Source organism: Bombina bombina, chromosome 3 (genome assembly GCF_027579735.1).
Source record: "Bombina bombina isolate aBomBom1 chromosome 3, aBomBom1.pri, whole genome shotgun sequence".
NCBI lineage: Eukaryota > Metazoa > Chordata > Amphibia > Anura > Bombinatoridae > Bombina > Bombina bombina.
Genome location: NC_069501.1, coordinates 507,022,231 through 507,044,778, shown reverse-complemented (window position 1 = coordinate 507,044,778; position 22,548 = coordinate 507,022,231). Strand labels below are relative to the sequence as shown.

The window sequence follows — 22,548 nt, the reverse complement described above, 5'->3', positions numbered from 1 at the left end:
ACATTAACCCCTTAATCATGTTACTGACACTAACAATTTGAAAAACTTTTATACCATAAAACTTTGGCGCCAAACTGACATCACACAGTCCTATGGCTCCACCTACTGGTGACTAAGAAAATAGGTATATATTTCTGTTAATATTAATCAAGTGTACAGTATTTAAAAACATACAAGAAAACCAAAAATACAGTAAGGTAGATAATACCCAATGCATTAGCAATATATTTTATGGTTCAAACAAAGCACCTGTAAGCAAACATATAGAGAGAGGTATTACAAGAAAATTAATGTCAAGAAAATTAATGACAATTGTAAAGAGTACTTATACATAATTGTAAATGTAGTGTCCCATTTCTTTGTTAAAGTCACTATGGTTGTTGGCCACTACTAGTAAAGGGGACCTGTTAAATAACTAAAAGAATATTTTATAATTAATGCAAGCTAAAGAGAGATATACATATAAGAACCTAGAAAAAACATGCTAGATCAAAGTCCCTATTTAAACCTTTAGGGGCTAGGGTGCTAGGGTGTCAAAGTGGTGAATCCACCACATCTCACGTTGCTTGAGCAAATTTTGCCTATTGCTGCCATTCCTAGGTTGTTGTATCTGTTCCACAATCTGCCATCTCAACTGACTGATGGCATGTCCTTTTTCCAAAAAATGTTTGGACAAAGGAGCTTCAGTGTTCTTAATCCTTATATTAGAACGGTGCTGGCTCAACCTTTCCCTGATCCTTTGGGTGGTCTCTCCCAAATAAATCAGGGAGCACGGGCACTTAATCAGATAAATTACCAAGCCACTGTTACAAGTGTGATACCCCTGGACTTTATAGCTTTTTCCGCTATGAGGGTGAAAAAAGTTTTTCCCTTTGATAATCGAATGGCAACTTGCACAATTCAGGCAAGGATAATTGCCATTATTTTTCTTACCTATATACAAATGTTTATCTTTATTTTTAGGACCAATATCGGATCTTACAAGATGGTCCCTGATATTTTTAACCCTTCTGAAGGCCATAAGGGGGGTTCTTTAAATTGTTCTATATTTAGATTACAGTCTTTCAACACATGCCAGTTCTTTCTAATAGCTCTACTTATGGTTTCACTGTAAGGGTTGTACTGTGAGACGAACACCATTCTGTTTCTATCTTTATCCTTAGTGTTTTTTCTATGTGTGTTATGTACCTCCTCCACTTTCTTTTTTATCAATTCCTGTGGTTATCCCCTTTCTACAAATTTGTCAGCCATTTCTTGCAATCTAATTTTACATACATCATCATCACTGACAATTCTCTTGACTCTAGTAAATTGGCTAAGCGGTAAGGACTCCACCAAACCTCTTGGATGAAAGCTGTTATATTGAAGCAAAGTATTTTTATCGGTTTCCTTGCAAAACAGGTCAATGAGTAATACATTAGATCCTTTGGAGACCTTAGTGTCAAGGAAGGAAACCGATTCCTCACTATATGTAGGGTAAATTGCAGGCCTCTAACCATAGACTTCAGAGTATCCACAAACTCCATGAGGGTCCCAATGTTACCCCACCATATGCCAAACACATCGTCTATGTAGCGCCACCATATGGCGCCATACTTCTTAAAGAGTTTATTCTCATAGACGAATTTCTCCTCAAACTCGTTCATAAAGAGGTTGGCATATGATGGGGCAACATTGGAACCCATGGCGTACCCTTAATCTGCAAGGACCAATCATTTTTGAACAGAAAAAAATTCCAGTATAGTAGAAGTCTCCCTGGTGGTCTAAGGGGATCCTTATGTAGTTTAGGTAATGTATAGAAAATAGGATTCCTAGGATTATCAACAAAGAGGTACTGTGCAAGTTTTTCATCAATAATATGATGTTGTACTGCTTTGTCCAAAAGATTTTTAACTTCTTTCTGAACTTTAAAGATTGGATTACCCTCAATATTTTTATATGTGGAGATATCATTAAAGGCACATTAAACACTTTGAGATGGTAATATAAAATGATAAATTGTATATATAAAACAACTCTGCAATATACTTTCATTATTTATTTTGTCCTCTTTGTCTGTAATTCCATTCTGAAATTGTGAGCTTTTCAGTTCCTGTTTGAAATGGAAGTGCAGAACACTGTTAAATCCAGCACAACCATTGGCAGCAAACACTATAGTGACCTATGTATAACTGTCCCTAATTGGCCACAGCAGAGAAGGTAACACAAGTTACAACATGGCAGCTCCCAGTGTTTTATCGACACTAAAACTTTACACTTATTTTGTCACTTTTTAAACAACTAATGAAACTTTAAAAAAATACATCTACATGTTAGTCATGGGCTAATCTTTTCTTTGAATGCATCATTCTATCTAGCATGTATTTAGTGTTTAATGTCCCTTTAAGTTGTTCTTTTATCTCTTCCACATAATAGTTTCTATCAAGGATGACGGTTGCACCGCCCTTATCAGCTCCTTGTAGAACTATATTGTTGTTGTTTTTTAGGGATTTAATTGCAATGTGTTCAGACTTAGTAAAGTTGTATTTATTATAACCATATCTAGTAGTGTCACTACTCTTATTGGACAATTTCGCTTTTACTTTTAATTGTTGCACTTCTTTCTCAATAAGGCTAATAAATGTACTTATACTATGGTTAGTAATGTTCGGGTTAAATTTGCTTTTTTTGTTTAAACCCACATTTTTTAGAGTTAACGCTCCATAGCAATCATTATTACCATATACATCACAATTATTGAGAGCCTGACCACTATACCAAACTTTAAGTTTTATATTTCTATAAAACTTCTGTAAGTCCTTAGCAAGTTCGAAAAAGTCTATATTAGTATAAGGGCAGAAAGACAAACCCTTACTGAGTACGGACAGTTCATCACTAGTGGGAGAGTATGAAGAAATATTTACCACCGTCTCAGCAGCTATTTCTTTTGTGGGCGTCTCTGTGACTTCCTGGGTTCCTCTGCTAACGACTTTGTTCTTTTTGATGACTTCTTTTGCAATGCTTACGGCCTCCCCGGCGGCGTCGCTTTCCCCACTGCTGGAATCCAAAGGGGACGCTGTATCGTCATTTCCGGAAATATCCGACCCTGACGTTGCGTTGTTACCATGTGATCTTGGATTACCCTTCTGATTGGTCCTACGTCTCCTCTGGAAGTTTCTTGGTTACCATGGCAACCGTTCTTCCACTTATACACTTTCCCATAGCGATAATCATCTTCATCGCGTTGGAATTTAATCCGCTTCACCTCTTTAATCGCCTTCTGCTCAGTAAGAAGGTTCTCCTCCACTTTCTTTTCTAACTCTTGGAAATCCTCAGGTGAAAGTGTGGTAAGTAAATCCGCTTTGTGTTTCTACAGGATGGATCTCTGCAGATCCGTTTCTTGCAATAGAGCTTCGACTGTGCAGACCATGATGTCATAAGAGCACTTGTTAATAATTGCCTCAAATTTTTTCACAATAGTCGGTATTGTCTCTTAAGAGAGTGGGCACTGTGCTCATCCTCAGCCCCCGAGGAATACGATGAACTCTGTAGTACTCTGCTAAAGTTGTCATGTGAAGATCCCATTTCATTTCATTTTATTTTCAGGGCTTAATATTCTTTGGCAACAGCAGAAGCAGGGGTTGTTCTTAAGAAATCTCGGGAGCCTCTGGTCAATGCAGTTATGCGGGCTGCATCAAGTTCACTATATGCAAACATCTTTGTACCATCTGTCATTTTTGGATTTTCTTTGTTGGATTCCATTGTAACTTGAATAAACACAGCATGCAAGAATCCTGCAGCCTGTAATAGCAACGTCCACAGTAAAGGGATATCAGCACAGCTGTGCAGCGCAAAGGTGATGGAGTGTGACTGCTGTACTCCACATAAGCATAAGAAACCAGAAAGTCACCAGCGCTATAAAACAAAATGTCTTTATTCAGGAATCATGTATAAACAGCGACTTTTCGGGGACATTAACACCGAAACGTCGCTGTTTATACATGATTCCTGAATAAAGACTACACATTGCAATTAAATCCCTAAAAAACAACAAAAATATAGTTCTACAAGGAGCTGATAAGGGTGGTGCAACCGTCATCCTTGATAGAAACTATTATGTGGAAGAGATAAAAGAACAACTTAATGATATCTCCACATATAAAAATATTGAGGGTAATCCAATCTTTAAAGTTCAGAAAGAAATTAAAAATCTTTTGGACAAAGCAGTACAACATCATATTATTGATGAAAAACTTGCACAGTACCTCTTTGTTGATAATCCTAGGAATCCTATTTTCTATACATTACCTAAACTACATAAGGATCCTCTTAGACCACCAGGGAGACCTATTGTGGCTTGTATTGAATCCGTTTTTACCAACATTTCAAAATTTCTAGACAAATTGTTGCAGCCAGAAGTTTCCAAAATGGCTAGTTTTCTTAAAGATACAAGGCATTTCCTGGCAAAAGCTAGGGAATTGGAATTTCCTTCTAATAGATACCTGCTGTTCACCATGGATGTGAAAAGTTTATATACATCTATTAAACACGAATCTGGCATAGCCATAATTAACAAGATCTTCATGGTGAACAGCAGGTACTCTATAGCTCAGTGTCAATTTCTGGAGAATTTACTAAGACTTCTACTATACTGGAATTTTTTTCTGTTCCAAAATGATTGGTACTTGCAGATTAAGGGTACGGCCATGGGTTCCAATGTTGCCCCATCATATGCCAACCTCTTTATGAACGAGTTTGAAGAGAAATTCGTCTATGAGAATAAACTCTTTAAGAAGTATGGCGCCATATGGTGGTGCTACATAGACAATGTGTTTGGCATATGGTGGGGTAACATTGGGACCCTCATGGAGTTTGCGGATACTCTGAACTCTATGGTTAGAGGCCTGCAATTTACCCTCACATATAGTGAGGAATCGGTTTCCTTCCTTGACACTAAGGTCTCCAAAGGATCTAATGTATTACTCATTGACCTGTTTTGCAAGGAAACCGATAAAAATACTTTGCTTCAATATAACAGCTTTCATCCAAGAGGTTTGGTGGAGTCCTTACCGCTTAGCCAATTTACTAGAGTCAAGAGAATTGTCAGTGATGATGATGTATGTAAAATTAGATTGCAAGAAATGGCTGACAAATTTGTAGAAAGGGGATAACCACAGGAATTGATAAAAAAGAAAGTGGAGGAGGTACATAACACACATAGAAAAAACACTAAGGATAAAGATAGAAACAGAATGGTGTTCGTCTCACAGTACAACCCTTACAGTGAAACCATCAGTAGAGCTATTAGAAAGAACTGGCATGTGTTGAAAGACTGTAATCTAAATATAGAACAATTTAAAGAACCCTCCCTTATGGCCTTCAGAAGGGTTAAAAATATCAGGGACCATCTTGTAAGATCCGATATTGGTCCTAAAAATAAAGATAAACAATTGTATATAGGTAAGAAAAATAATGGCAATTATCCTTGCCTGAATTGTGCAAGTTTCCATTCATTTATCAAAGGGAAAAACTTTTTTCACCCACATAGCGGAAAAAGCTATGAAGTCCAGGGGTATCACACTTGTAACAGTGGCTTTGTAATTTATCTGATTAAGTGCCCGTGCTCCCTGATTTATATGGGGGAGACCACCCAAAGGATCAGGGAAAGGTTGAGCCAGCACCGTTCTAATATAAGGGTTAAGAACACTGAAGCTCCTTTGTCCAAAGATTTTTTGGAAAAAGGAAATGCCATCAGTCAGTTGAGATGGCAGATTGTGGAACAGATACAACAACCTAGGAATGGCAGCAATAGGCAAAATTTGCTCAAGCAACGTGAGATGTGGTGGTTTCACCACTTTGACACCCTAGCCGATAAAGGTTTAAATAGGGACTTTGATCTAGCATGTTTTTTCTAGGTTCTTATATGTATATCTCTCTTTAGCTTGCATTAATTATAAAATATTCTTTTTCCTTATTTAACAGGTCCCCTTTACTAGTAGTGGCCAACAACCATAGTGACTTTAACAAAGAAATGGGACACTACATTTACAATTATGTATAAGTACTCTTTACAATTGTCATTAATTTTCTTGACATTAATTTTCTTGTAATACCTCTCTCTATGTTTGCTTACAGGTGCTTTGTTTGAACCATAAAATATATTGCTAATGCATTGGGTATTATCTACCTTACTGTATTTTTGGTTTTCTTGTATGTTTTTAAATACTGTACACTTGATTAATATTAACAGAAATATATACCTATTTTCTTAGTCACCAGTAGGTGGAGCCATAGGACTGTGTGATATCAGTTTGGCGCCAAAGTTTGATGGTATAAAAGTTTTTCAAATTGTTAGTGTCAGTAGCATGATTAAGGGGTTAATGTCCCCGAAACGTTGCTGTTTATACATGATTCCAGAATAAAGACTTTTTTTTTTATAGCGCTGGTGACTTTCTGGTTCCTCTTGAACTAGGGGCAGAAGGGGCCTCCTCCGAAGAGTCAGAGTGGGCCTCGTCATCGTATAGAGCCTCTGGATCTTCCATCGGCGAGTACAAACCCTGGGCCGGGACGCTATGATAAACCCTACGATTTCGCTTAGCAGAACGTGGTACGGCATGGATCCCTTTGGAAACCGCCGATTCCAGTTGGTCCACAAAGTGTGACGGCCAACGAACCATTCCCGAAGGAGTAACGGTTGGACCCCGGGGCGCTGCATGTGCAATCTGAGGTGGACGGCTCAGTAGCAATAGACATCTGTTTACATTTAGATGTTGTAACTTTATCAAGGGATGTGGAACATAGTTGAGCAGGCTGATCTACCAGAACCTCCTCACAATAAACACAGGAATGAGACTTTGTTAAGGAAGGAGAGCCCTCTAACGCATCAGAGTCCTCCATCGCTTGCACTTTTGGGTAGACTAACTTAATTTACAAAAAAGGCACCTTTATACCACCAATGGCCGGGGCACTCACCACCTCCTAGGACCCGGACTACAGAAACCGCTACGTCTCCTGCACCACAGACCAACAGAGAAGGATAGACACACCCAGTCACGTGGAATGCCTGGCAGGACCGCCCCTGCACTAGGGGAAAACGCGCCAAAAATTGCCGCGCAAGATTCCAGCAAGTAACCTGAAAGTTCCACACATTGTCAGAGCCTCATCTCGCGCATAACGCAGCAATGACACAATAAACAATATCATGTATAAACCCCCCTTTTCAATAATCCCCCTTCCAGGAATATTAACACTTGATTCTGTAAAGATAAAAAGGCGCCACACTGTGACCCTGTCTTCTATGTTATCATTATTAATAAAAAAAACAAAATTTATGCTTACCTGATAAATTTCTTTCTTTTGCGATGTACCGAGTCCACGGATTCATCCTAACTTGTGGGATATTGTCCTTCCTGACAGGAAGTAGCAAAGAGAGCACCACAGCAGAGCTGTCTATATAGCTCCCACCTTAACTCCACCCCCCAGTCATTCGACCGAAGGCCAAGGAAGAAAAGGAGAAACTATAAGGTGCAGAGGTGACTGAAGTTTACATAAAAGAAATACTATCTGTCTTGAATAGACAGGGCGGGCCGTGGACTCAGTACATCGCAAAAGAAAGACATTTATCAGGTAAGCATTAATTTTGTTTTCTTTTGCATGATGTACCGAGTCCACGGATTCATCCTAACTTTTGGGATACCAATACCAAAGCTTTAGGACACGGATGAAGGGAGGGACAAGACAGGAACCTAAACGGAAGGCACCACTGCTTGCAAAACCTTTCTCCCAAAAATAGCCTCCGAAGAAGCAAAAGTATCAAATTTATAAAATTTTGAAAAGGTATGAAGCGACGACCAAGTTGCAGCCTTACAAATCTGTTCAACAGAAGCATCATTGTTAAAAGCCCATGTGGAAGCTACCGCTCTAGTAGAATGAGCTGTAATCCTTTCAGGAGGCTGCTGTCCAGAACGGATGATGCTTTTCAGCTAAAAGGAAAGAGAAGTCGCCGTAGCCTTTTGACCCCTACGCTTTCCAGAATAGACAACAAACAAAGAAGATGTTTGACGAAAATCTTTGGTTGCCTGCAAATAAAATTTCAAAGCACGAACCACGTCCAAGTTGTGCAACAGACGTTCCTTCTTACAAGAAGGATTAGGACACAGAGAAGGAACAACAATTTCTTGATTGATATTCCTGTTAGTAACAACCTTAGGTAGGAACCCAGGCTTGGTACGCAAAACCACCTTATCAGCATGGAACACAAGATAAGGAGAGTCACATTGTAATGCAGATAGTTCAGAAACTCTTCAAGCTGAAGAGATAGCAACTAGGAACAAAACTTTCCAAGATAAAATAACTAAATTTAGACTCCATGGCAGAGCAAAAGGTTTAAACACAGGCTTAATTCTAACTAAAGCCTGACAAAAAGCCTGAACGTCTGGAACATCTGCCAGACGCGCTTGTGCAACAAAATAGACAAAACAGATATCTGTCCCTTTAGGGAACTAGCTGATAATCCTTTCTCCAATCCCTCTTGGAGAAAAGACAAAATCCTAGGAATCCTGATTTTACTCAAGGAGAAGCCTTTGGATTCGCACCAAAAAAGATACTTACGCCATATCTTATGATATATTTTCCTGGTAACAGGCTTTCGAGCCTGAATCAAGGTATTTATGACTGACTCAGAGAAACCCTGCTTTGATAGAATCAAGTGTTCAATCTCCAAGCAGTCAGTTGCATAGAAATTAGATTTGGATGCTTGAATGGACCTTGAATCAGAAGGTCCTTTCTCAATGGCAGAGACCATGGTGGAAGGGATGACATGTCCACCAGGTCTGCATACCAAGTCCTGCGTGGCCACGCAGGCGCTATCAAAATCACTGATGCTCTCTCCTGTTTGTTAACACCTCTTCTCTTTACTCTTCCTGCTTAGAGCCAGCAAAGAGAATGACTGGGGGGTGGAGTTAAGGGGGGAGCTATATAGACAGCTCTGCTGTGGTGCTCTCTTTGCTACTTCCTGTCAGGAAGGACAATATCCCACAAGTTAGGATGAATCCGTGGACTCGGTACATCATGCAAAAGAACGATCTTATCAGAATCTACGCGTGGAACAGGAACACGGCCCTTCAAGTGTGACAGGTTAGTAGCCTCGCTCCTGACATAGACTTGAGTATAGAAAGCAGGCAGCGAAACTCGTCAACGCTGATTGCTTATGGAGCTGTTAATATGAGTCGGGATGGTTTCGCAGAAAGACTGTCCCTGCATCTCCGGACTCTAACTTTTGCCTAGGCTCTCACAGGCTGACAGGACTACTTAAAACTCCAGTCCCAATGCGAGGAGTACTACCCTCCATAAGAGACTACTCCAAAACTCCGGCACTCCTCTGCCATCCTCCTGTGCCGAAAGGTAAAGAATGACTGGGGGATGAGGGAAGTGGGGGAGGTATTTAATCCTTTGGCTGGGGTGTATTTGCCTTCTTCTGGTGGCCAGGTTCTTAATTTCCATTAGTAATGAATGAAGCAATGGAATCTCCTCCCCTTAAGATGGAAATAAAAAGAACATTTTCTTCTATGTGAAGAACATTGGAATGTAAAATATGCGTAGCTACCTTTGGGTTTAGTGCAGTTAGTCTAATGCAATGTTGGGTTAGCACGCGAGCGATAAGTGTTAGGTTTTTCGCCCTTTTTAAAAACTGCATACCTGCTGTAGTGCCTTTGTTTGCTATATATTCTTCCAGATCCATGATCTTGTTATCTATTATCAAGTCTCTCATGCAGCCCACAAAGTGTTGATGTGTCACCGGGAACCCCTCAGGCAGAGCAGGGATACCTCCCAACAAAAGAGGTCCAGTTAAATCCAGGGATCTGTTACAGATATACTCCAATAATAAGGAAATCACAATACAAAATATACAATACTTGTCTCCAAACTATAGTGTTATGTTTTCAGTCTGAGTCTGTGTCTCATTTTAACTATTCATACTTTGTTCTGTCTGCAAAATTATGTTACCACATCTAGCCATAAGGGCCGATTTATCAAGACCGCTGCTCCGAATCTGCAGGGAACTGCTGGTGCAATGATAAATGCCGACAGCATATGCTGTCGGCTTTTATCGATGTGCAGCTGACATGATATGCTACATCGTATAATGTCCGCTCGCACTATGATAAATATACCCCATGGAGTCTCATCTTCTTATTGTCACTATTCACCTCCCTGTGCTACTTGATTTCCCAATACATATCTTCGCCTGTGTCAATTCTTCATATCACCCTTTTCTCTGAGCCCTTTTCAGGCAGATTACATTTCTCTCTAACCTATTTTGTTGTATTACTAATTTTATGATTGCTCATGGTTGCTTTGCTTAGTCATATTCCATACTTTCATGCCCTTTTTTTTTGTGGCCATTTCAGTCCATGTCCACGTCAGGTGTCAGATTCCCTTCTTCATTATTATGCCCCAGCCCCACTCACTTTTTGGTACCAGATTGTGTTCCCTGTGCAGCACATGAGTAGTTCCCCAAGACAGACCCAAAACGTAGGGATACAGAAGTGTCGCAGTCATCCACAGTCACCACAGCCACCTTCTGGTCTGAAGGTCCCTGAAGATCTCCAGACTTACCAATGATGGGCTGAAAGAATTTAACTGATAAGTCACATGATATCACTGTAACTACAATTCCACAGACACCCCTGAATAGCTCTGTCACTGCACTATACGCACACAATTTTATAGCCTAAACAGTGCACAACTCTACCACTGTGTAACACACACAAAGAAACGCTAACATTGAACTTTTCACTCATATGCCATGCTCAGTACATATATGGATTTTGCAAATATATACTGTTACCACATACAGAGATCTACTAACTCTAGCCCCCCCCCCCCCCCATTAAAGAAACTGTGTGAGCAGCTTTGGTGCTATTTAGGTGCAGGTTCACTCATGCCAGCAACCAAAAGTTAAAAAGCAGCTGTCATAAGATCGCTAATTCTTAATGTGTCTGCAACCTCTGAGTTGCGAACGTCAGACAATCTAGACTACCACAGCTCTACCAATGTGTACAAATGCAGCCACAGAACCAATCATGCATAGTTCTACTATTGAACTGTCAGTTTTCTGTCACTGCACACAAGCGTACTGAAATTTTACAATCCTACTAATGCACACAAACTTGCATAGTTGTACACATACCCAAGCAAGTACAGAGCTACCACTAAACACCCATAAAGTTCCACCACTGCTCTCACACTCACCAGTGGGCAAATCCACATCTATGTAACAAAAAAAAAGGAATTATATTGGCACTATGATAGAATAACTATTAGAAGTAAAGGTTGGTTAACCTCGGTACTACCCCTTTAAATATGTGATTATTACAGGAAAAGGAAAAGAGGATGAGAAAAGAAGGGATTATTAAAGGGACATTAAACCCAATTGTTTTCTTTCATGATTTAGAAAGAACATACCATTTTGAACAACTTTCTAATTTACTTCTATTATCTAATTTGCTTTATTCTCTTGATATTCTTTGCTGAAAAGCATATCTAGATAGGCTCAGTAGCTGCTGATTGGCGGCTCCACATAGACGCCTTGTGTAATTGGCTTACTCATGTGCATTGCTATTTCTTTAACAAAGGATGAATACATGAATTTTTTTTCTTTCTCTACATGAATCATGAAAGAAAAATGTTGGGTTTACTGTTCCTTTAAGCACTCTTTCCTAATATGTGTGAATATGCTGCTTATATTCAGCTAACTAAATTGTAGAAACAATGTAATATGTAAATATGCTGAGATGACTCAGCTATGTACTAGAGTAATTACGTTAAAAAGTAACCTTTAATATTAACGGTTAAAAAGTTAAGGTGAAATACAAATCACCAATAGCTACCCCCCTTATTATTAAACTCCACACAATTAAAACCAGAACTGCTGTAAGCTACCCCCCTGTATGCCTGGCCGATAACTGGAATCATCGGCTTCAGGTGCCAGGGGCAGCTAAAAACAGCGTTCTGGATTAAAATCAATTAGATAGGATTGATTCTCAGTATATTACCACATCTATGCCATACAAGCTGCATAAGAACACATCTCTATTACAGGACACACACAAACGCATACACATTTACTTTCTTACACAAGCTCCCCTATTACTCTCACACACAATTCTACTAAAATACACAAATAAAAAAAGCTCTAGTACTAGATACACAGTTCTCTAGTTACACACAGACCCATATCTTACACTACACACACTTATACATCTTTAACTCAAGAGCATACAGCTCTCCCAATGTTCCCACTCATACACAGATCTACTGTTCTATACGCACACCTCTATCACTGCAGATAAATAAACACATATAATCACACAGCTTCTGCCTCCATGTATGCAAGAACACAACACATCTAAAATTATTCTCATCCCCGTCACTGAACTCACATATATACATAAAAAGATCTGCAACTACACACTCGTGCACAGCTCTACAACTCACTCTTACACAAACACACCACTAACACACATTAGTCACTATTCCTTCAACTTGCTCTTTTCTCTCTATCTTGGCATAGCCACCCCTTACCTTGTTATAATAAAGAAGATGCACAGTGTGCCACTGCCCGTCACTAACTCCTCCGGGCACAAAGGGAGATACAGTTGTTGTAAATTCACCTGAGGAACACAAAGCCTGGCATTACTTGGTAAATAAAAGTGTGCTCTATGGTGTATACCTTTGAATATTACAACCCAGGCTCTGCATGGCAGGATTCCCTTATCCCTTTATTAAAAGTCTGTAACAAAGCATAAATTGTGCAAAGAAAGATATCCCCTTGTATTGTATTTGTACTGCTTGTACGTTACAGTGCTTTTTCTAAAAGGTGGGATTCATGTCTCTCTATACCGCACCTGTATGCTCTGCGCATTATAGTACAAGCTCTACAAAAGAGGATTTCCCTTGCTCTATATTATCTGTATATCATAGGATTACCTTATCTCTGTATTACATTGTCATTATCTGCATAGTAGAGCGTACGATCTGCAGGGCAGCATTCCCCTATCTCTGTATTGTGTCTGTATCCTCTGTGCATTACCATATAAGTTCTACAAAACAAGATTCCCCGTTCTCTAACAGTATCGTCTGTGCATTACAGTGAGAATGATAAAAAGCAGAATTTCACTCTCTCTATTACATCTGTATTCTTTTGTATATTACTGGATAAGCTGTCAAGGGCAGAATTCTTCTAGTTATTGTAGCTGTATATGTTTATGCATTTTCTCAAACTGTATTGCGTATAGAGACTTCTATTAATAAATTACAGTGTACTGTCCACATATGGATCCATATCAACAGAAACCTAGAACATTTATAAGGCAATTACCTGCAGAGAACGTCAGTTGCACCTGTTCCTCTGTAACCTCTAGAACAACAAAGTCATGTTTCCCATTAAATCTCCCATTATAGAGGAGAAGGCCATTGCGTTTCTGTGTGGCAAAGCTGAAAGAGAAAAGGGACATTAACAGACATATCATTCTATGCCCTTAGAGTCAACCCCATGACCCATAGATTTCACCTGTCTGTGTCACACAGCACACTGACTTTAGAGGTAAAAAATAGTTATAGTGAAGTTTTGAGTTAGGAGTCTGCTTCTTTTTTTTTATCCTTTCAGCCTCCAGTTATTTTATAAAGAATAAAGTAGTGCCTGGTTTTAAATTCTTCCATCTGCTAAGTTTACTCAGCACTTCTCACCTAAAATGATCAGCTTTACCTATCTACTAGTGAATAATTCCTTGCAGCGCTCTCCTATACATTAGAACATGTACAAAAGTAGCTACACAGTTTCAAACATTTTATTGCAAGAAAGAAAATGTTATAGTGTTGACAAGTGCTTAAAGCATAACTTTTATTTATCATAAAGTTTACATAAACATATTTATATACAGAGCCGCCAAAAATGGCTGACCCTGCAACTTAAAGTAATTAAAAACACTTAAAATAAACTTCTTAATAATAGATGGATAAAGATAGTAGAGTGGGGACATTTGCAATTTTGCATTTTAGTTATTTTATATGCAACCTTTTAAAGTCAAACAATATTCATGCCCCCCCCCAAAAAAAAAACAAAAAAAAACACAGCATCATTGGCAGCCCCCTAATAAAAGTACTGATCCCATATAGTCAGATAACAAATAATATTTTACCCATTTATATAAATTATTTTGTGTAAATATAATCCATAATTTTCCCTTCCCATTTTCCCAATAGTAACACAGTAAAATTGTAAGATCATTAAGTAAGTTAAACAGGAGATACAGAAATAAATAAAAAAAACTTACACATGTTTCTAATAAACATTTCTTCAGAAGGGGTGTTTGGTGTGCAGTCATCCGGATATAAAAAGAACACAAGTCCATCCACTATTCTGTGATTGGCTCAAAATCTAACAAATTCCCACCTATATTGTGTGAGTTTTATTGACTTGCACTTAACTATTCACAAATCACTACATCCTTGGAGCATTCACATATAGGGGTCAATTTATCAAAGGCTTCACCTGCCTTCACCCCCCCTACGACTGCAGGTTCTCACAAGAGAACCTGCAGTCTGTATTTATCAAGCAGCGGTCATTAGACCACTGCTTCCCTAACTCTTCTACACCTCTTAGGTGGAGAATTTCAATCTCCCCGGTCTCGTCCGACTAGGGAGATTGACAGCTCCTGCCCGCGCGTGATGGGCTGTGTGCGGGCAGGGGGCGGTGTTGCATAAGAGCGCAAAATAGCGTTCTTGTGCAATGATGAATTCTGCCAGCAGAATTCTGTCCGCCAGGGGCAATCTGCGGCAGACAGGGGCACATATGTATGCCCCTGTCCCCCGTAGTTTGATAAATCTACCCCATAATATCATCCTTGGAGTATTACTATAAAGAGTTAAAGAGCTGTTTGGAAAATTTCTGTTCCAACTACGACTATGATGCAACTGAAGTACCATCTGAGTGTGAGACAGAGAAAGATCAAAAGAGGGATTTTGAACAAGAAGGTCGTCCAAGAAAGGATCTCTTACATAAGCAGCTTAGACCTTTAAAAGATTCTCAAGGCACTTGAGACAGAAAGAATATTCCCAAAGAGACCTTGAATGAAAGCTTATTTAATATCGCTGGCATATAATTTGTAATACCCAGGGATCCTGAACAGATTTCTCCCAAGACTCCCAAAAGAGACTCAATCTGCCTACACCAGTGACTGGACTGGCATGAGGGATGCACCTTCATGAGGTCTTGGAAGCTGGGTAGATTTCTTGGAATGTTTGTTTTTGAACCAAGAAGGACTGGACTTCCAGGAAATTTGGGAGTAGCCAGAACTATGGGCAGAGGGGAAAGCTTTCTAAGACGTAGATTGTCAAAGAAATGAAAACACCCTGCAGATCCAAGCTTACCATTAGATTTTATTTATGTTGGGGTAGAAAAGCTCCCTTTTCCCCAGTGACTTTAGGAATAATAGCATCCAGTCCAGGCCCAAACAGAGATTTATCCTGAAAGGGGAGAAGAGCAATCTGCATTTAGATGCCATATCAGAAGACCAAGATTTAAGCTACAGAGCTCATCTAGCTAAAACTTAATTTAAAAATAAGTTTTTAGCGCTGGACTTAAAATACTTAGGCCTCTTTTTATTATAACCTCCTCCTGGTTATATGCAATGCAATAAATAATAAATTTTATAAAAAAAGTGGCGCTTGATTAGCTTAAAGTATTAAAAAACTATGGATGATGTTAGATCAAATGGTGAAAACAAACTTTAATACCTTCAAAAATGTCAATGTGAATATTTTAAATTTTCATACAAGATAACAACCTATAATAACCCAACTTAAATTGATGTATTTTGATAATGGAAAAATGTCAGCTATTACCAGCTAAAACAACAAATATGGAAGGGTAGCTTTTTTATGTTAATAGAGCTTATTTTAATAATAACTCATAAAAATACAATAATAACAGAAAAAATAAAAGAAAAAAGAACATTTAAATTCATTAAATTATCTTCTAAAGTATAGTTGATCAACTAGTAAAACAAATTAATAAAGCAAATTATATATAATATATAATACAAAACCCAATATAAAAAAATCAATATAAAAAATTTCAATGTAAAAACATAGGCAAAGCAATGAGAGAGAGCCCGGTTTTTAAAAATCAAAAAAGTGTTTCCTTTCTGAAATTGGATGCCTTACTTCAAAGAGTAGAAGCACATAGTCTTTTTCTGAAGACAAAAAGGATAAAGGTGGATATATATGGTTAAAAAATATATATGCCAGTAGAAAACGGAATAGAGTAAATGTCTTTTTGCGGCAAAGTAATGAATAAGTAGTTTATCTTTGTAGAGTTAATTCTTTTCACTGTCCGATTAGTAGGTACGGCTTACAGTCTTTTTTCTTAAAGGTAAGTATTGACTGTTTCAGATAATTCTTTATGTATATATATATATATATAGCGATAATAGGGTTTAAACTTTGGTGGCCAGCCGTTATTTAAAACTTTCTTTCGCTAAATGTTAATGTAGAACAAAGTGTGGTGTTGCAGATCTTAATGGACGAGTTTCAATACTTGGGGTGGAAAAGTATACAGCCTGCTATGCAGGTAATCTCACCCTCCGGCGTCCTTTCTCCAAGATCAGGGGCGCTTTGAGACAGCACCGCTCCAGATAGTAAATGATGGTTGATTCCGGTTGTCTTCAGACTTGCGCAAGTCACCTGGAATGAACCTGTAATGTTTTCTTCTTTGTAACTCCTGCTCTTAGTACTTCACCCAATTTCTGGGCTTTTTCAAGATCAAGACTGAAAAAGCCCAGATATTGGGTGAAACGCGTAGAAAGCTGTGTTCATACATCAGAGAAAGACTGCCATTGAAACCGGGAGGTTTTGCAAGCTGTATACCGAGAGGACCTTTGAAAGCTGCTTACCGGGAATCTGTGAAAGCTGTATTTCTTTTTCCTGCGTACATTGAAGTACTAAGAGCAGGAGTCACAAAGAAGAAAACATTACCGGTTCATTCCAGGTGACTTGCGCAAGTCTGAAGACAACCGGAATCAACCATCATTTACTATCTGGAGCGGTGCTGTCTCAAAGCGCCCCTGATCTTGGAGAAAGGACGCCGGAGGGTGAGATTACCTGCATAGCAGGCTGTATACTTTTCCACCCCAAGTATTGAAACTCATCCATTAAGATCTGCAACACCACACTTTGTTCTACATTAACATTTAGCGAAAGAAAGTTTTAAATAACGACTGGCCACCAAAGTTTAAACCCTATTATCGCTATATATATATACATAAAGAATTATCTGAAACAGTCAATACTTACCTTTAAGAAAAAAGACTGTAATCCGTACCTACTAATCGGACAGTGAAAAGAATTAACTCTACAAAGATAAACTACTTATTCATTACTTTGCCGCAAAAAGACATTTACTCTATTCCGTTTTCTACTGGCATATATATTTTTTAACCATATATATCCACCTTTATCCTTTTTGTCTTCAGAAAAAGACTATGTGCTTCTACTCTTTGAAGGTGAACACAGAGTTATAGCGCTAATAGCTAAAAGAGAACTAGGCCACTCTAAAACAGTCACCCCAGGACTGTCACGAAAAAGACAAAAGTTAGGAGAAAAAAGAGGGCGCTAAAAGCTAAGTTCCCACCACACTTGGTCAAATAACAGGAAATACAAAATACAAAAATATTAAAATGAATACCTTTACTCACAGTAAAATACAATGAATTACAACAGTACACATTAAAATATGTATAATAAGATAGAAGGGACGTCTCCCTTTAAAAATTGGATTACCACCTTAAAAAGTGTGAAAAAAAAAAATATTCTTATAAATGTTTGAGCGTTATAAAAAGATACAGCAAAATTGTTACAATGTTAATATCGATCTTGAGTGAAATGTTCACAGTCTTTGTAACAGAGTTTCTTATGTTAGCTGATCGAAAAAATGTTACAGTTCATCAGATAGTGTCAGCGTGAAGTTAGTATAATTGGATTGTTCATGAGAGTTAAACGATCATGTTGAACACCTTGTAATCAGGTTATACTCACACTTTTCCAAATGACTGTGATAACGGTTTGTTAGCTCACACTATTGGAGATTATTATAAGTAAACAATATCTCCAAAGTGTTAGTAACCTTTCTTACTTGCTTGAGTCGGCTGAACCAGGTCAGCGTGATTGGAAACTGCTTTCTTTACTCCAAAATCCTATGCTTGAATCGGCTGAACCCGGTCAGCGTGATTGGAGACAGCTTGTTTTTCCAAACCTCTTATGCGCCAGATATTGCAGGATTCCAAGGGGATAACGGAAATCCACAGACCTGCACTTAGCGTGGATCACGCGCGGGCTACAAAGTAAAACTAGGTACCTAGATTTGAAAACAGAGTAAAGTCCTTTGTTGGGAACAACACAAAGTAAGTCTACGCGTTTCACCCGATAGGGCTTTTTCAAGATCTTGAAAAAGCCCTATCGGGTGAAACGCGTAGACTTACTTTGTGTTGTTCCCAACAAAGGACTTTACTCTGTTTTCAAATCTAGGTACCTAGTTTTACTTTGTAGCCCGCGCGTGATCCACGCTAAGTGCGGGTCTGTGGATTTCCGTTATCCCCTTGGAATCCTGCAATATCTGGCGCATAAGAGGTTTGGAAAAACAAGCTGTCTCCAATCACGCTGACCGGGTTCAGCCGATTCAAGCATAGGATTTTGGAGTAAAGAAAGCAGTTTCCAATCACGCTGACCTGGTTCAGCCGACTCAAGCAAGTAAGAAAGGTTACTAACACTTTGGAGATATTGTTTACTTATAATAATCTCCAATAGTGTGAGCTAACAAACCGTTATCACAGTCATTTGGAAAAGTGTGAGTATAACCTGATTACAAGGTGTTCAACATGATCGTTTAACTCTCATGAACAATCCAATTATACTAACTTCACGCTGACACTATCTGATGAACTGTAACATTTTTTCGATCAGCTAACATAAGAAACTCTGTTACAAAGACTGTGAACATTTCACTCAAGATCGATATTAACATTGTAACAATTTTGCTGTATCTTTTTATAACGCTCAAACATTTATACGAATATTTTTTTTATTTTATTTTTTTTCACACTTTTTAAGGTGGTAATCCAATTTTTAAAGGGAGACGTCCCTTCTATCTTATTATACATATTTTAATGTGTACTGTTGTAATTCATTGTATTTTACTGTGAGTAAAGGTATTCATTTTAATATTTTTGTATTTTGTATTTCCTGTTATTTGACCAAGTGTGGTGGGAACTTAGCTTTTAGCGCCTTCTTTTTTCTCCTAACTTCTACTCTTTGAAGTAAGACATCCAATTTAAGAAAAGAAACACTTTTTTGATTTTTAAAAACTGGGCTCTCTCTCATTGCTTTGCCTATGTTTTTACATTGAAATTTTTTATATTGAATTTTTTATATTGGGTTTTGTATTATATATTATAAATAATTTGCTTTATTAATTTGTTTTACTAGTTGATCAACTATACTTTAGAAGATAATTTAATGAATTTAAATTTTATTTTTTTCTGTTATTTTTTCTGTTATTATTGTATTTTTAGGAGTTATTATTAAAATAAGCTCTATTAACATACAAAAAGCTACCCTTCCATATTTGTTGTTTTAGCTGGTAATAGCTGACATTTTTCCATTATCAAAATACATCAATTTAAGTTGGGTTATTATAGGTTGTTATCTTGTATGAAAATTTAAAATATTCACATTGACATTTTTGAAGGTAATAAAGTTTGTTTTCACCATTTGATCTAACATCATCCATAGTTTGTTAATACTTTAAGCTAATCAAGCGCCACTTTTTTATAAAATGTATTATTCATCTAGCTAAAACAGCTAATAAAGTATTCTTAGAATTTAAGGGACATGAAACCCAAACTTTTTTCATGATTCAGATAGAGCATGCAATTTTAAATAGCTTTCCAATTTATGTCTATTATCTAAGTTGTTTTATTCTCTTTGTATCCTTTGTTGAAAAGTATACCTAATAAGCTTCTTATTGGTGGCTGCACATATATGCCTTTTGTCACTGGATTTCAGCTAGCTCCCATTCGTGCATTACTGCTATTCAACAAAGGATACCAAGAGAATGACGCAAATTACATAATAGAAATACATTTGAAAGTTGTTTAAAATTGTACTACTCATCTGAATCATGAAAGAAAAAATTGTGACTCATGTAACATTAGTGTGAATCATTTCCACTGCTTCATCACAAACAGATATTTGATTTTCCCAGGAGATTAATATGGCCCTGAATTGTATCCAAAGTTGTTTCCTCAGAAACAAGTTCTAAAAAGTTTGTAGAAAAAATGGCGGTGCTGCCCCTCTCTTGGGTTTTAAATCAACCAAAGTCTTCTTCCTTTAGGGTTTCTCCTGGGTATCCTCGATCAAGGGAACCTCAACGAGAGAAGGACCGAAGTAGTGTAATATAGCAAATTATAAGAATGCAGTAAATTGAATGTGCTCATTTGGGAAGGTAATGTAGAAATATGCTTTTATTCAAACGAATCCAGAATCCAGTTGTCATCCAACAAAATTCCAGTTTAATAAAACGACAATAAAAAGCTCATCAAAGATTAAAATACTCGACCGGATTGGGTGGGCAAACCAGAAACCACCATTTTCAAGAGTAATTAAAAAATGAGGTAAATCACACCTTCTTAGTACAATTTATAGGTATATAGGGCTCCCCCTACCAACTTCCTGTATGGCTTACAGGTGTGAAGACCATAGCTAACATACAGAGCAAATTAATGTACATTGTGAAAGAGCATTTTAATCTATGATGAGCTTTTTATTGTCGTTTTATTTAACTGGAACTTTGTGGATGATAAAACGGATTACGGATTGATTTGTATAAAAACATATTTCTATATTACCTTCCTGTGAGTACATTCCATTTAGTGCATTCTCATAGTTTGGCTATATTGCACTATTTTGGCACTTCTCTCCTTGAGATTCCCTTGATCGAGGATAGCCAGAGAAACCCTAGAGGAAGAAGACTTTAATTGATTTAAAACCCAATAGAGGGACAGTACTGCCATTTTTTCTACAAACCTAAGCACAACAGTTAAAGAGACAACGGGGCTGGCAGCGTCCATTTAAAAAGGGATGTTATTTTATTTATTTATACTGTATCTGTATCTTGTATTTCTTTATTTGCTGAAGTTCTAAAAGGTTGTCACACCAAACAGCAGTAGCAGCAGCCAGGGCTGGATTTCCCATTAGGCACAGTAGGCATGTGCCTACAGGCGCCTTGCAGTGAGGGGCGCCTGCCTGTCAGTAATAAAATTTTTTTTTTTTTTTTTTTTTTTTATGAGGGCATTTATTTTAGTAAGAATTGTGCTGCCAGGTGCCTACAAAGTCAAGTGTTTCATTGGGAATATGTTACAGCAGTTGAGGGAGCCATGAAGGAGAGAGGGGCAAAGATTAAAACTAAACCCCTCCCATAAATTGAATTTCTAAGTTCTAATTTTAAACACATTTGTTGACCCCTGGATTACATATAATCTACAACATTCCATGTTTTCCTTTGAGAGCAACATCATATGATATTTATATTTCAGAACAAAATAAATGTAACATCTGTGTGTATTTGTACCAAAAATATCAGAGTTTACAAGATTTTTTTCATGTAGTGGAAAAAAATACCTACATTTTATATTTTCTTCCACTGGCTGCACAGGTTGTTGATCGTGGTGAGCTTGCATGCTGCTAGTTGTAATATTGCTATTGTTTACACAAAACTGTGTTTAACTCCAACAAAATGTTAAGCACATAGTCAAAGTCATCTCAAGAAAAGCAATACACTAATGGCTTGTCAATAAACATGTCCTATGAGCCCATCTGGGTCTGCACAGATGTGTATTGCTGTCTCAGAACTGACATTGACTATGTGTTTAACTCTTTTGCAAGTGGCTAACACACTTCTGTGCAAGCACTAGTGCAATAATAAAATGCCCAGCAAACTGACACATTTTATGTGCCTTTAAATAGGGTTTTCTTTAGAATATTTTGCATTAAAAGTTTAACATGACTTGTTTTTGTTATACATAATAGAAATTGTATGGCCATTTGAGTCAAGTGAATATTGATTTTTGGTGTAGCTTCCATTACAACAAATATTGCAATTGGTGTGTGTATTTGTGTATCTCCATAAAAGGGAAAATGTAATTTTACATATAATAGTTATTTTTAGTTGTCCTAAATAATAATAAAAATAGTCCTCATTTTTTCCACTTTTTTTCTGGGGGGGGGGGGGGGGGCGCTTCAGGTTTTTGTGCCTACAGCCACCTGAGATGTAAATCCGGCCCTGGCAGCAGCTACACAGGCGACACGGAAAGCAGCTTGAAAAATAAAACCTGCAATCTGAAACTTTTAAAAGTTATCCTTAAAATGAAAAGTGGTACACCTGGAAAGAGTGAAAATACCTGCATCCGCCTTTAGAATAGTTTCCCAAATCTTTGTATTTGCAAAAGGAAGGGA

The 22,548-nt window shown here is 37.8% G+C and overlaps 1 protein-coding gene across 1 annotated transcript in view; it reads right to left on the bottom strand.

The window, feature by feature from the left end:
• LOC128652409 (cadherin EGF LAG seven-pass G-type receptor 2-like) overlaps nucleotides 1-22,548 on the bottom strand; it is a 307,753-nt gene that overhangs the window by 204,557 nt on the left and 80,648 nt on the right. Inside the window, exons 7-10 of the mRNA XM_053705347.1 lie at nucleotides 13,361-13,476; nucleotides 12,565-12,653; nucleotides 10,449-10,606; nucleotides 9,676-9,839 (exon numbers count right to left, since the gene is read on the bottom strand). Coding sequence (XP_053561322.1) covers nucleotides 9,676-9,839; nucleotides 10,449-10,606; nucleotides 12,565-12,653; nucleotides 13,361-13,476 — 527 coding nt within the window. The remainder of the gene's footprint in view (nucleotides 1-9,675; nucleotides 9,840-10,448; nucleotides 10,607-12,564; nucleotides 12,654-13,360; nucleotides 13,477-22,548) is intronic.